The 14,842-nt window shown below is 43.9% G+C and overlaps 1 protein-coding gene across 15 annotated transcripts; it reads right to left on the reverse strand.

The window, feature by feature from the left end:
• Positions 1-1,088: 1,088 nt before the first annotated feature.
• On the reverse strand, positions 1,089-13,597 carry plat (plasminogen activator, tissue). 15 transcript variants are annotated; one of them, XM_034541611.1, is made up of 17 exons: positions 8,780-8,858; positions 8,498-8,512; positions 7,618-7,797; positions 7,378-7,459; positions 6,766-6,889; positions 6,436-6,570; positions 5,619-5,729; positions 4,691-4,865; positions 4,164-4,255; positions 3,898-4,072; positions 3,708-3,793; positions 3,553-3,612; positions 3,247-3,451; positions 3,017-3,153; positions 2,612-2,752; positions 2,321-2,469; positions 1,089-2,212 (listed from the first exon to the last, which is right to left on the reverse strand). In XM_034541611.1, exons 3-17 carry the CDS (start codon positions 7,632-7,634, stop codon positions 2,045-2,047), a joined length of 1,857 nt encoding a protein of 618 aa, XP_034397502.1. In that variant the 5' UTR covers positions 7,635-7,797; positions 8,498-8,512; positions 8,780-8,858; the 3' UTR covers positions 1,089-2,044. The 15 variants fall into 15 exon arrangements, with proteins under 15 accessions (XP_034397502.1, XP_034397507.1, XP_034397503.1 ...); XM_034541616.1 differs by having other exon boundaries at positions 7,618-7,794; positions 8,780-8,856; XM_034541612.1 differs by having other exon boundaries at positions 8,498-8,515; positions 8,780-8,851.
• Positions 13,598-14,842: the final 1,245 nt, after the last annotated feature.

Here is a 14,842-nt window from a genome sequence, read left to right on the forward strand (position 1 = left end):
CGTCACCCACTCTGAAGGTTAACACTGTTAGCTCTTACAGCACGTTTGCCGAGGGTTTGCAGTTAGCGCTCTTAGCACTGTTAGCTATAAGTCAGGAAGGTCATAAGTCAGGTCAGGCACCTTTTAAGTAGGAAGATGGACAAGATTGATAACGTTTTAAATGTAATTGACGATGATGGAGGTGAGATGACAATAAATGCAAACATATTTTATTTTTTTATTATCTTTAAAGGTGTAATATGTTACATTTTTTGGTTGATGTTTGCGTGAGCGAGAGAGGTGGTCGAGCGAGCTATTGAGTGAATAAAGAACGGGAGAAGTGTTAGTGAGAAGAAAGCAGGGAATCTGAATAATAAAGTGTTGTTTTCTGTATGTATTTATACACACAGTCACATTTACTCAGATTCCAGTTTATTAGGTACACCTATAGCTATATAATTCACCAGCACCACAAATCTAAGCCTCCACAATGAGTAAACACCTCAACACCTCTCTAAAACAGCTTTGCTAAAAATATTATACATTTGAACCTTCATGAAGGTAGAATTTAATGCAGCACTGTTATATTTGACGGCATTATTTTTAGCCTAGTGCAACCACGTGTAGGTTATTTGACTGTCTATGCACACTTGTGAAAGAAATATCTTCTCGGATTTATGGATGTCGCAGTAATGGTTAAAAAAATGTATTAAAAATAATAATGATTCTACTGATAGCAAAAAAACACTTACTACTTAATTTTTAACATGTTGCAGAGTTTCATCAGTCATGATCCAGCAATGAGCATGAAGACAATTAATTTTATTCAGAGGCTTATAAACTGAGACCTTTTCCTTTCCACCTTAGTGACCATTGTCATGACATAACTTATTTATCAGTAAGTTATCAAATATGATACAAATCAAAAAGCATAAAAAGATTTTTTCCAAATATTATTTATTGAAAAAAGGAGTATGTTGCCAGATGTGGTTATGACAGACAATAAATTACCAAACTACACACTACAAAAGTAATAAAATACACATAAATATTAACTTAGTAAAAAAAACATCTAAAACCCAGTCACAGAACAAAGTGAGTTTGTCAAGTTTTGCAGTCAATAATCAGTTTTAATGTAGAACAGAAAAGAACAGCCCCAAGTCATTTGCAATATAAAAAGTAATATTCAGACAATATACATGTTATATACATGCTGGGCTCAACCCAGGTGTCTGGTGGAGAAGTGCTCCGGAAATCTCATTTAAAAACAAATTGTAATAAAAAGGTGGTGCGGGTTTGTGTCTCAAAACCTCCACCGGTCCAAATCTAATCCCATCGATAAGGCAGCGGGGAGTGAAAGGAGCTCAAACTGCAAGAAACAAGCACGATCTGAACCAGCAGATACGTTCTGTGTTTTGATCTGAAACCCCTCAAGCCCCAACAAGAGCAAATGCAGAACATTTATAATGTGACCTCACATCTAGAAGTCATTGCAAAGTAATTGCCTGTGTTGAGTGGAGTGTGCTTTAGGATTAGAAACGCCACTGCCCTGCTGAAGTCTACCACGTGGGACTTATTTGCATAAACCGGCACAAAGCCAGTCAGAAAGAGTAGAGGAATATATATTCCCTTTTCCTGTCAGGCGGTGAGGTTCACTGCCCGAATCTCAATTTTTGGTGGACGAAATATTCAGAAAACGCGCAAAGACACCGTTTGCGTGAACAGACAAAAAAGTATTATCGCGATCCGGATGGCCCAGAATGAGAAAGAGTCCGTTTGTTTGTAGTTTGTCCACGTATCACATTTAACACAGTAAGAACCAGAACACTTGAGCACGCCGAGAATGGAAACTCATGATTGAGATCCTTGCGCCTCTGTTGGCGTGGTCCTGCTGGTTTAAAACCTCCATCAGTTTGGATTTCGATCAACAGACAACATAATCAAGACTCCCGTGGACCTCTCTTGTGTATCTTCACAATGATCAACATGTCTGCGTTTGCTGCTTCGCACACTTGGGTTTATGGGTATGCTCATCCATCAACGTGTCTCTGCAGGATCTCTTCCTTTAGACGGGGTTTGCCTTGATTTTGCTGTTGATCCAGTCGATGTAATGGGTGACGCGGGTGTAGACCCCAGGCTTATCCTTCTGCCCGCACCCGTCGCCCCAGCTGATCACACCCATCAGAGTCATCTTGTCATTGTTCCGACAGACAAGCGGGCCACCAGAGTCTCCCTGTGGGTGAGCGCCAAGAAGCGAAATGGACAGAGAAAGTAAAATAATTAGATCAGAGTAAATCGATTTATTGAGGGAGGTGAAGCACAAAAAACGAGGCGTTCTCACCTTGCAGGCGTCGTCCAGGCCTCGGGTATCACCTGCGCACAGCATGTTGGAGGTGATTGGGCGTTGGGACAGCACGTCTGGGACGCAGCGCTCTTTGGGCCACAGGCGGACGTAACCTCTCTTAACGCGCTCGGAGAACTCTGCAGCAACTGTGCAGAGAGTGTTAAAATTAGAGTCTCATATCCCCAAAAAACTGATCATTAAAGGTTTGGTAGAAAGGCTCACACTGCCATCTGTTGGCCAGTCGAGAGAGAGAGAGAGAGAGAGAGAGAGAGAGAGATGTTTGCTTACATTCTGAGTCTTTTCCGTAGCCCGAGATCTCGCACTCGGTCCAGTCGGGCAGCACCAGCCCACGTTCAGGCAGACACGCAGGAACAACCTCTGGAGAGTGTATGGCACAGATGCCAATGTCTGTCTTCAGCTTCAAGAGTGCTGCAAGTGGAAAGTGACCAGAGGAAAAGTCACGGTAATGCATTGGGACGCCGACTGAGGGATGGATTTTCGTGTTTTAACAAGCATTTGCTGCCCACCTAAGGTTCTATATCATCACTGCCGGGGGAGGACATGGTAACTAAAGTGTCTCGGTCAATTAACATCATCATAGCATGACAAAACTCTATTTCAAAATGCTTCAACAGTGATCATTATGTGCAAAAAATAACCGTGGGATCCTTGTCTCTTGAAATGTTCACTCACCGATGTCATTGTCAAATGTTTCGTTGTCGAATTTCTCGTGATTCCAGTACTTCTCCACCTTGAAAATCTGCTCGCTGCTGGAATTCTGCTTCCGGAACGTTCTCCCCAAAATCACTTCCAATTTTTCGGCTTTATCGCTGAAAAAGAAGACAAGAAAAGACAATGAATTTGTCTGTATGTAGCATGGCAAACGTGTGTGTGTGTGTGTGTGTGTGTGTGTGTGTTCCTACTTGTAATCGAAGCAGTGTGCAGCAGACAGGACCCAACAGGAGTCAATGAGGACTCCTCCGCATCGGTGGAAGTGTTTTCTGTGACGGCGCTGGTAAACGTTGATGGCCGCCTGCCACGGCTGCTCCGTGATGTCGCTCTCTCTGCCCCCAAACATGCGGAACGCCGGGCGATTCAGGGTGTTGTCTAAGCGCTGGCCACATGTTGCTACGGACCGGACAAGGTTTGCAGGATGATGATTAAAATAACTGTGAGATTACAACAGAAGGAATGGAAATGATTTTCCTTGGATGCAAAAGTTTTCTTACCTCCGTGATTGTTGTTCGTGGTGGGGCCACGTGGGCCGAGAGTGACGGATGGACGTCTCACTAAAAAGACAATTATCCCCAAGTAAGTCTGACAGTACATTGATTTAGTTGCTAAACTAAATGAACTTCTCGTCAGTCTTAATAAAAGAACTCACAGCATTTAGGTATGTCGCACAGCTCCCAGGTCAGCTGCATTCTCTTGTAGGTGTGACACCACGGACCTGCGTCACCGTCCGGGTTCCTATTCAATAAAGGGATAAGAAAAGCAAAGGAAACCTGAGTCTTTTCGATCTCCTCATGCAACGGGAACCTGTGTCAATGAGCAACAGTGCTGACAGGTCCTACCTGCAGAAGCTGTGGCTGCCCAGGCCCTGCTCCAATGCTTCAGATCTCCACGCAGTGTTGTGCTTGTGCTTGACCGCAGGGGAGTCCCACGGGAGGCAGCGAAAGCCGCTCTTCGTGACAGATGTGGTGCCTCGGTATGACTGACCGGAGCCCTTCACACATTCTTGGTTCTTATCTATCCACCAAAATACGCAGAGAAACCAAGTGTTATAAGCAATCCAATTGTTTGATTGGTACTATATCAGCTTTTTTTGGTCAAGCTGTACCTTCTGGACATTTGGGCGTGGAACACATCTCCCAGACGATCTGACTGTTTTTATAGATGTAACACCAAGGACTGCTGTCGTTGTCAGGGTTCCTGAGATGGGGAAAAAAGACACGGACAATGAGCAAGCGTGGTCACGGTTCACATTGATGAAATGAAGTGAAACGGCGTGTCCTAAACTCAGAGCGTCTATCCACTCGGACGACCTGTCCCAGTTCCCTACTTGTCGCTGTCCGCTGCCTCTGACGCAGTAAGCATTGCGTCTATCTGCCTCGTCTGCGAGTCTTTTAGTAAACGCTTCCGTTACAAAGACGGTATATTAGTTTGTGCTTTTGGCTATAATACCAGAAACTGACATGACTTTAACTGAATGGATACAGTGGCAAATGTATCATTCCTCCAGGTTAATGAAATTGGACCAGTATGTTTTGGATTATCAAATTCCCCACCTTGATTTAAATCGCATGGTCACAATGAATACTTGCAGTTTCCTCCGGCACTACACAGATCAAAGTGGTCCCGGCGTACCTGCAGAAGTTGTGATTGCCCAGTCCAAGGCTGCTGGCGTCCGCTTTCCTCAGGGTGAACTTCCTTCCCCTCAGAGACGTGGAGTTCCAGTTGATGCACTCCGCTCCCGAACGGCTGCTGCTCCATGTGCCGCGGTACCCTTCACCCTGACCCACAAAGCATCTCTCATTGGAGTCTGTTGGGGAAAGGGACCGAGTTAAAAAAGATATGATGTCACTCATTTATATGTGAGACTGAGACTAATAATTTATTCTGACACAATAAAGCATGTTTATTAGATACTGGAAACATTTGGACAAATTATGAAAACATTGTTATTTCTTATATAAAACAGTCAACTCGCAATCTATCTTCCCAATTAGTGGTTTGAAACAATGACAACCATAAACTATGATGATCCTAAATGCCGTCAGCGTTATTGAGTCTGGCCAATCGTAACTCCTTACTCTTTGGCTGAAATCACTTGGCTGTGACCAGTGGGGTTTGCATAATTATCCCACTGAGAGGGTGGAGCGCCCCCGAAGCCTCAAACAGTCACCCGCAGAAACAAAAACATTCATAACCCAGAATGTCTCTCCATGGTTTCCAATTCTTCACTCCAAACCGCAGGCCCATGACACCTCCTGTGTGAGTCACTCGGTCAGACCGTGACCTTATCTGAAAGTCATTGACGAGTACGTACAATGTTTTGATCAGACTGGATCTATTGGTGCTTTGAAGTAAGACGGGCAAATGTAATACACAGAGAAAGATCTGGGGTGTACATTTTGAAACCCCAAACTAGAATTTGTAAATTAAATATTTGGGGATTTGGACCGGACAAAACAAGATGTCACGTTGGACACTGCCTCTTACGTGACGCACAACATGTTTGATCGAATAACCACGACAGGAGCAGGTTATTTGCGCCGTAGATTGAAGCACTTACTGATCTCACACTGAGCCCCACTGAAGCCTGGGGGACACTGGCAAATGTAGTCCGAAGTGTACACGGCCTCCTTGCAGGTTCCTCCGTTGTAGCACTGAGACACGTAGCAGTCTGGAAGGGGCAGAAAGAGAGTCGAGTTAGTCGGTCATACGCCATCCAGTTCTTCAGAACACCGCACTAATTATATCATCACAAGTATGACCGATACAGAGAATTGCATTTGTGGGTTCGGCCCTTCATGCAGAAATGTTTGTGTGCGTGCTTCATCCTGACTCTCAACCATCTTCAATGCTGCGCTTTTGAAGATGGTTTCTTTCTAGGTTATGGTTTTTTTATTCCATTTATTATTTCAGCATTTCCTAAGAATTTCCTGAGAATAACAGCACCCCATTCGCTGCCAGTGGAATTACAGATGGTGTCGCTTTGCCAGCTAAAAAATGTGGTTGTAATTTGTCCGAGGGCGGGGCGATCGCGCTTCGCAGGATTCGTCAATGGGGTGAAAGTGGCTCGCCTGGCAAGAGTATTTCAAACAATCTCAGACTAAACTACACCCACTCGAAAAACACAGGAAAACCCAACGGCTCTTCATTTGGACGCACTGGAATAACCAGGGACTTGGACACACGAGCCGGGGCGAACCGAGAAATAATAATCATCCCAGGTTGTAACAGCAAGTTCGAGGTAGCTTGATTAAAGACAGAGAGGTCAGTAAGGGCAGACAAATGAACAAAACGGAAGATTACATTCTGCTCATCGGCAACACACGGAAAACAAAAAGGTTGGATTAGAAAGAGACAAAAAAAAAGGTCACACTCACTGATGACGGGCACAATATGACAACGCTCTCGTCCTCTCAACGCACAACGGCAATACTCCACGCGCTGTCCCCTCCATCGCAGCCAAGTGTCCCCATAACTACGCACCGCTGACGTGTCGCCATCCACACAATGTACTGAGAAGACACAAATAGTGAGTACACAGCCGAGCGAACAGGAAATCACTGTCACGCGTAAAAGGCGGTTAAGGAACACAAAATGTGCATTAATGGTGAGGAACACAAAACACGTGAATTATAAGAATGATCATGAATGTGACAGTGGTGGTGGTGTTAATAGGAAAGACAAACAGGAGTGTGATGGGGGCTCACGGAAGGTGTCAAAGGAGGGTGAAGACTTCGTGACATGAATAATCAAAAGCGTCCGTCTGGCTGGCTGCCTGTCGGGCTCACCTCGGTAAAAACGAGTCCCTCTCTTAGTGCGGCGCAGCTCCACCTGCAACGGAGAAGGGATGCGGTGAAACGGAGCAGCAGTGAAATGGGAACTGGTCGCATGGCATTGGTTTTCCAACCCAAGCCAATGAAAAAAAAAAAGGAACTTGCATAGACTTGAAACTTGCTTCACAAGCTACTTTTAACTTTTAAAAGAGTACAGTGGGTCTCCAATACCCAATATGTGAGAGTTGGCTGCAGGACAACAGTGAATGCATGAGCTCTATAGTTTGAAAATCAAGTTAATAAAATATATACAGTATATATATATATATATATATATATATATATATATAAATATATATAAATATATATATAATGTTGTCGTCCAGCAGTTAACTTTGATGGCAGCGTCAAGGGGGCACTTTAAAACTAAGCCATGCAACAAAAGCACATATGCACATGTGGGTTATAAATCACACACATTGTAATGTATTAAGATAAAGCCTTTGTAATGAATAGGGCCTGAAATTACGAGGATGTAGGACTTACATTGTCCGCTAGGCAGCAGCAGAGAGCAGACAGGAGCAATAACAGTGTTCTGGTCATGGTTTCCCAAGTGCTCTTCAGATTGCTGGAGGTAGAATACAAATACATATCAGAAACAACTGACGGAGGATTTGACAAGCCAATGCAGTCGAGGTTGGACACTATGCAAGCACTGATACCAAGAGAGGATGTGTGTGCCGTGTGACCTCGTAGTCTGGATTTTATTGTATTATATATGTGTACCTAAATGCTTTTGTCATTTGGCCTTTGTTGTAATGCTGAGCCAACAATTGCAGGAAAACCCTAGACACGGGTCACCTTCCTTCCTCCACCCCAACGCCTGACGAGATCACTGGAGAGGAAATGGTGGGATCTTGTAGGACACTGGGGGTCCTATCAAGGTTCTTGAAGTTGTGTTGACTTCTTGACCGGAGAGACAGGAAGTGTTAACGGGCCCGTCCAGTTTGACAGGACAACTTTTATTCTGATAATGAATCCATAACTTCCCCACCGGGAATAATCAGAAAGCAGGTCATCTTCACACTAAAATTGAGACTTGAAACAACGCAGCAGAGAGTTTCGGCACCACTAACAGCATTCCTTCTCTAACAGAGCAAAGCAGCAGCTGTGGATGACTCAGGACTTTGAGAAAAAAGAGGAAAGCAGAAGGGACAGCCCCGAACGAGAAAGAGTAACGAAGTTCCCTTTTATACTCCTGGATAAGTCTGATAACAAACCTGCTCCTCTTCTCTATTTTTAAAGCATCATATTGTGCAGAAAAGAGGTACAGAGATGAGCGCCTGTCGCTCCCAAGTCAAGTGTGAGTAGAGGTGAGTCACCAAAGAAATGTGTGTGTGTGTGTGTGTGTGTGTGTGTGTGTGTGTGTGTGTGTGTGTGTGTGCGTGTGTGTGTGTGTGTGTGTGTGGGGGGGGGGGGGGGGGGGGGGGGGGGGGGGGGTAGTAGAGAGGAACATGGGACAGAGGAGAAAAAAGAAAGTTGCACACAATGAGCCGACCTCAATATACAAACTGAAAGTTGACCGTGAGAGACTTCTTCTACAGACACTGGCATGCAAAGACAACCATGTTGTACATGCTCAACGTCAGCTGGTTCACTGACTCACCTCCTCTGGTTGACTCTGCTAATAGAAAACAGAGGCTGTGTTGAGATCTATCAGTACAACAGCCACGCTGGCAACCACACACACACACACACACACACACACACACATACACACATACACACATACACATACACATACACAGTGTGTTCAGGAACGTGGAGCTAATTGACAACCCCATATTCACAAAGATTTATTTCTCATTGTTCAATGGAGCAAAAAGCTCCCTCACAAGATTTGACTTGTAAAACACACACACGCACACACACACACACACACACTCACCGTTAAGAGGTCCCTCGAAAGCCGCCCTCGCCTCACACAAATAAACCAACCCAGTTGTCCTGCAATTTTAAACCCCCCCCCCCCCTCCCCCCCCCCCAGAACGAGCCTCACTGGCATGGCGACGACAACACACCAGTTTTGTTTCCTTTGTGCAGCTGCTCAGCTCTGTTCAGTCCCCCCCCCCCCCCTCTCCGGCCCTGTCAGCTAAAAACACATGTTTCCTGCTAAAAACACTGGGAGCACAGAGCACAGCACAGGCTTGTAGTTCGGAAATGTGCAAACATATCAACACACGCACCCACGAAAAACGCACATCAACGTGCAACTCGTCAGATATGGAGATGTACCCCACCCTGTTTAGGTCTGCGGTATCTGAGGCGCAGAGGCGCCACCAACATTGCTCCTCTTGCAGTCCCACAATGCAATTAGCCTGAGTTTTAGCTCTTTTTTGTTTGCAATCATTACAATGTTTAATGATTGTGAACAGACATGAAAACACAAAGTACACACGACAACGCTTAATTAAACGGTGGCCTCTGTTAGCTGCAGTTGAGGGACTTTCTATATAATCTCTCACTAGCGTCAGCATGAGATGTATTGCACGTGTTTCAGGAAAGTGGAGCTATTTGAAAATGAGGAAATAGTTGGTGTGTTTTATATTAGATTCGAATGTGTCAAATATATAAGAATCATTAGAGCACAGTGTAACTGTGGGCTTACAACGACCTCACAACCAGTAAGGGAAACAGGCCAAAAATGATACAACAAACATTATAAATGTCCCGCTGGCACTGATGGGGTTAAAGCATTTGTAAGTTAGCCGTTGAAACATGTATTCAGCCCGCGGAGAGCGTGGTTCCCCTAGAAGCTCAACTATGAATAGAAAAAATTAAAACGTCTTTGGAGAAAGCTGCAGCCAGACTGTGTGTGAGACGACACGCAGCACTTCAATCGCGCAAAAGCATGCAGCTTACGATAAGACACACACACACACACACACACACTGAAATTTTATGTTTTCGCGCCAAAGTCATTAATTTCCTATTAGTGTATTCAAAGAAGCCGGTCTTAAGCGCTGACATCTTAGCGGTGAATCTCTCCCCGGGATCATTAGCGGGGATGTGTATTGATGATGGCGCGCTGAGGCCGTGAAGGTCGGAGGTGAGACATTCTCGTCTTCCAGTAACGGCAACAAAAAAACGGTCTCTGCAGCGGTGAGAACGGTCCATCGGCAAGCTGGCATACATAGTTGCGTCTGCCTGTGAAGTTCAAGTTAGGGTTCACTGCGCACTTTAAAGGCACCTCTGAGGTTTTTCCTTTTCCTGTCTCTTTTCAATGCAAAACGTCAAAAAGACAAAGTGACACTTCATGGCACCCAGGGGGACGGACTGGCAGGGGAAACACCCTCGCAGGGACCATTGTTGCTCTTTTACGGTCTTATTTCCTTTGGCGCTGAAGTTTGTTTCCTCACAATACTTCCTCGAAAACTCAACATTTCTTGTGATCGGATTGTAAAAACTGTTCTCTTTTCGAAACAGGTTTGCGGCGGCTGCAGATCTGAACCCCACAACACGCTTTTAAACTCGCTAGACCTGTTGAGAGGTTTGCGCGTTCGCAGATGATGCCTTATGCAGTGGTGTATAGTAACAAAGTAGAAACACTGTGTTACTGTACTTAAGTCGTTTTTTTGGATATCTGCACTTTACTTTTTATGTTTATATTGACTTTCACTTTTACTTCACTACATTTTGCAAAGAAAACTGATACTTTGACTCCGATACATTTCCCCTGAAACCTTCGGTACTCGCTACAAAATCCAATCTATCTTTTTTTAAAAAAATTAATCGTGAGACCAGCGTCGGGGACTGTGGTGGAACACAGACTCCAAGCAAGCAGCTTGAATCAGTGGTGCTAGCTTGAAGTTACATCATTGGTTAACCTCTTTATTGCGCAATTGCAAACAGGTGCTCTCAAAGCTGCGTTCTTTTTTTATTCTCAGTGATGCCCAGGATGCTAACTTAGCTAGCTAGCGACTACAAGAGTAGATGACCAATTTCATGATGGAAGCAGAAATGGAAGCACCTGCTACTCCCGCAACAAACAACGGTGGTGACGAAGACCAACACCTGTGGCCATATTTGCGAGAAATGTTTTCTTCTGTTGTGAAAGATTCTTCGTACCGGATGAAGTGCCTCTTATGCTTACCCAAAGCTACTATACATAGTGTATGTTAGGCTAACGTACGCTACTATACATAGTGTATGTTAGGCTAACGTACGCTACTATACATAGTGTATGTTAGGCTAACGTACGCTACTATACATAGTGTATGTTAGGCTAATATTCGCTTGCTATCGTAAATTAAATGAGACATTAGTGTAGTAGACAGATCGCTAGCGAGGTAGTGAGCTGAGGAAGTGTTGACAGTTGTGAGATGTTGTTGATTTGAGTCATCTTAGCTATTATCATTGCAGCACTAATAGGATTTACAGGAGCCGCGAGAGCACAGCATTACTATTTGAACCGCGGGTGCGTAAACTGTGTGTAAGCTGTGAAGCTGAACACACCTCTACCTGCCTCAGTGGCCTCTGAAAGGCTATTTAGCATCGCAGGACTAGTCTTCAGCCCAAAAGTTTTTTGAAGATGAACAGGACATTTGTCAGTTTCAAGTAATTACTGGGTTGTTACTTTCGGTGCTGCTTTAGTATTGATCATGTTTTCATATTCGAGTCATTTTGTGGATCATCAGATCGAGTTATGATGGTAGAAGTCGCCCAATTGCAGATTCAGCTTGAGCAAAACCCTTGTATATTGTGTTCAAATCAGGCCCAGAGGAGTTTACAAGGCAGGTGTCCTTTCTCAAAACACTGACCTGATGCATCAAGTTGATATTTTTTGCTGAACACAATATTCTGCATTTTCCCTCTACATCCTGTAGTGGGAATGCGCATACTTATAAACACACTGTTACAACTCCTTCATAGTGTCATATTGCTTTTCTGAGAATTATGGTGATAAGTTCATAGTAGATGCAAAAGTATATGTATGTACAATATATTATGTTGAACATTGTTGCTCCTGGATGGATCACAGCCAACCCAATTATGTTCAACACAACTCCTTGTCCTTGGTCATGGTGGCCACAGCACTTAAAAGAATAAACTTGATAATTCTCCAAATTCCGACCGTTTGCTTTTTTATTAACAGCATTTACATTTACTTTTACTTTCAATACTTGAGTACATTTCATATCAGAAGATTACTTCTGATACTTAAGTACAGTATATCAGATACTTTAAGACTTTTACTCAAGTAGTATTCTCATGACTTTCACTTTTACTGGAGTTTTACAGGTATCTTTACTTTTACTCAAGTATTGCTTTTGGGTACTGTATACATCACTGGCCTTATGGCATGCAGTGTCTTGCCTGTAAGCTGCTTAGCAGGAGTTATGCATTCTTTACTCTGTCTTTCAGCCAAGCTTCGGTTAACCAGCTGTGATCCGTCTCGGAAAACAAAAAAAGTCCCCACGAACAGAGGGTCGCATTGTTTCCCTTACAGCCTCCCTCTGTGCACCAAGTGAGGCCTTGAACTCCTTAACACACAGAGAACACAGAGCCGCAACCCCAACAGAGGCAGGTAAAGAGAGCAGGTGTTGACGTTAGAATTCAGTACAACAGCTACGTGGAAAGGATATGAAAGGATGGAGAAAGGGAGAGAAGGGTAAAGACAAAGAGGGAGATGAAGTCAGCAGAAAGATGGTGAGTAGTCCTGAGTCACCCGAGCTTCCAGGACCACACAGAGACACAAGGAGTTGGAGACACAGACGGAGGCATTGATGGGATTTAGATCGAGGCCAGTGGATGAAAGATGCTGTTCAGAAGGAATAATAGTGAAAGAGGGTCTTTTTTTGGCTTAGTTGCAGCTCAGCATTGGATCAGTAAACCTCCAGACCGATTGTTCTCACAGTCTGAATTCATCCCCCTCTTCATCCCCCTCTTAACTGTACAACTTCTGATCCCTGAGTCACACAAACACCAGTGTGAGGTACAAACACAGCCGACTACACTGACAGGAAAGAAGCAGATAATGGCAAATACAAACTCTACTTTCTCTCAACATAACCAGCACAAGAGTATCTGTGCGATGAGTATTAGCAGTGACTGATTCCTGGTGGTGTGGTGGGGGGGAATCCAACTCATTAGCCTGATAAGAGCCTGCATGTCAGTGATCCTGTGCAGGTTTTGGCCTAGAGTAGTCGTACACACACACACACACACGCACACACACGCACACACACACACACACACACACACACACACACACACACACACACACACACACACACACACACGTGTACTGAGATGAATCACAGGATCGTAATATGTTCCTCGATAACAGACACACACACACACACTGAGAGCAGCAGCAGGCACACAAAATCACAGCATTCCTGTAACATGTGTAACATGTTGTGTTGCAAAGCAACATTGTTTGCTTTTCAAGAGAGTGAAGAGCGAGTGTGTAACGCAGTGAAGTACACGGCGGGTTCAAACAGGTGGATGGGGATGGAGAGAAAGAGAGAGTGTGGGAGGGGGGCAGCCCGATGCTCATGTACTCTGTGGATCATCCGTATTCAAAGGAAAGAAAGAAAGAAAAGAAAACAACACAACACAACAAGCTCTTACCCAATTAAAAGTCTCCCGGGTCGCTGACTTCTCCTCGGTGTGTCTGCTTCGGGATCGTCGCTCGCACTGAGCTGGCGGCCTCTCTCCTCTCACTTTTTATCGGAGCGCTCCGGTTCTGCCGGTGCGTGAAAAAGGGGGAGGGCTCAGCGGGGAATCGAGGCTGTCCGACCCGCCTGATGACGATGATGCAGCCCGCTGGGTGGACCGCCCAAAAAGTTCCCCCAAGGAGGTGCATGTTTTGGGGAAATTAACTGGACAAGTTCTGCTCTGAGGTATTTTATCAGGAAGTCTTTAAAAGGGCAAGATAAATAAAAAACCTTCAGGAAATTGACCTCTGGACCTCTTTTGTTAAAACAACAGCCAGTATTTATATAATATATTTTGTATTACTTATATTTTATCTTTTAGATATTTTATATCAGTCCAGCAATCAACACCTGTGAAGAATATATCAATATAGTATATTTTAATTAATTAATTTAAATATAAATAAAACAGGGGAATGTTTTTCTTAGTGTCTATGGAACATTTGTGAAAAGCACATTTGTTGATATTGTTATGATAATATAAGACAAATGTTATTGATCAGGTGAACATTTAAATGAGTAAAAAGATGCATATTATAGATAAGGGACGTAACGTCATAAAATTAGAATATTACATTATGATTATCCTATTTGATCCTGCATCACGTTTTCAAACTAAGGATGTTGAAGGATTTAAGAAGTACTCCAATTATCCCAATTTTTTTCTTTGTTTATTACTGCCCACTACTTCTGCAATGATTGGCAATTAAAGTTTTCAGAAACTTGACAAACCATTGTTTTAAACACTTTTGTTTGCTGTCTTGATGTGCGGGGGAATGTTTTCACAATTCCTTCGACTCCGAAGCTCCAGATCCGTAAACAACGTGTCACATATAATGAATGTACAAGCATCTGTCCTTGTTGAGTTTCTCAGAGTTCTCTGACGGGACAGAAGGAGGACACACATATAGGCTTTATATCACACACACACACACACACACACACACACATACACATACACACACACACACACACACACGCACACACACACACACACACACACACACACACACACACACACACACACACACTGATCTACACACTGTAATAGCCCAGTACTTTTTTATTGCTAAGCTAAGCTAACCTGGCTGACATTTAGCAAACAAATATGACAGTGGTATTAATCTTCTCCTATAACTCAAGTACTCAGGCAGGAAAGCAAGATAAGCGTATTTGGCAAAAATGTCAAACTATTACTTTAGCGCGTATTATTTTGTATTAGCTAACACATTAGCCCCATGGCTAATGTGGGCCTAATGGCTGGCTTTGGTTAACAGTTCGCACCCATC

Source organism: Cyclopterus lumpus, chromosome 9 (genome assembly GCF_009769545.1).
Source record: "Cyclopterus lumpus isolate fCycLum1 chromosome 9, fCycLum1.pri, whole genome shotgun sequence".
NCBI classification, from domain to species: Eukaryota; Metazoa; Chordata; class Actinopteri; order Perciformes; family Cyclopteridae; genus Cyclopterus; species Cyclopterus lumpus.

Excerpts from the sequence above, each read along its gene's own strand:
- plat (XM_034541610.1), bottom strand. The coding sequence starts at position 8,445 with ATGCCAGTGTCTGTAGAAGAAGTCTCTCACGGTCAACTTTCAGTTTGT. Across the intron at positions 5,730-6,435 it reads TCATATTGTGCCCGTCATCA|ACTGCTACGTGTCTCAGTGC; the intron begins GTGAGTGTGACC and ends TGCCCCTTCCAG. Across the intron at positions 2,753-3,016 it reads AACATTTGACAATGACATCG|CACTCTTGAAGCTGAAGACA; the intron begins GTGAGTGAACAT and ends TTCCACTTGCAG.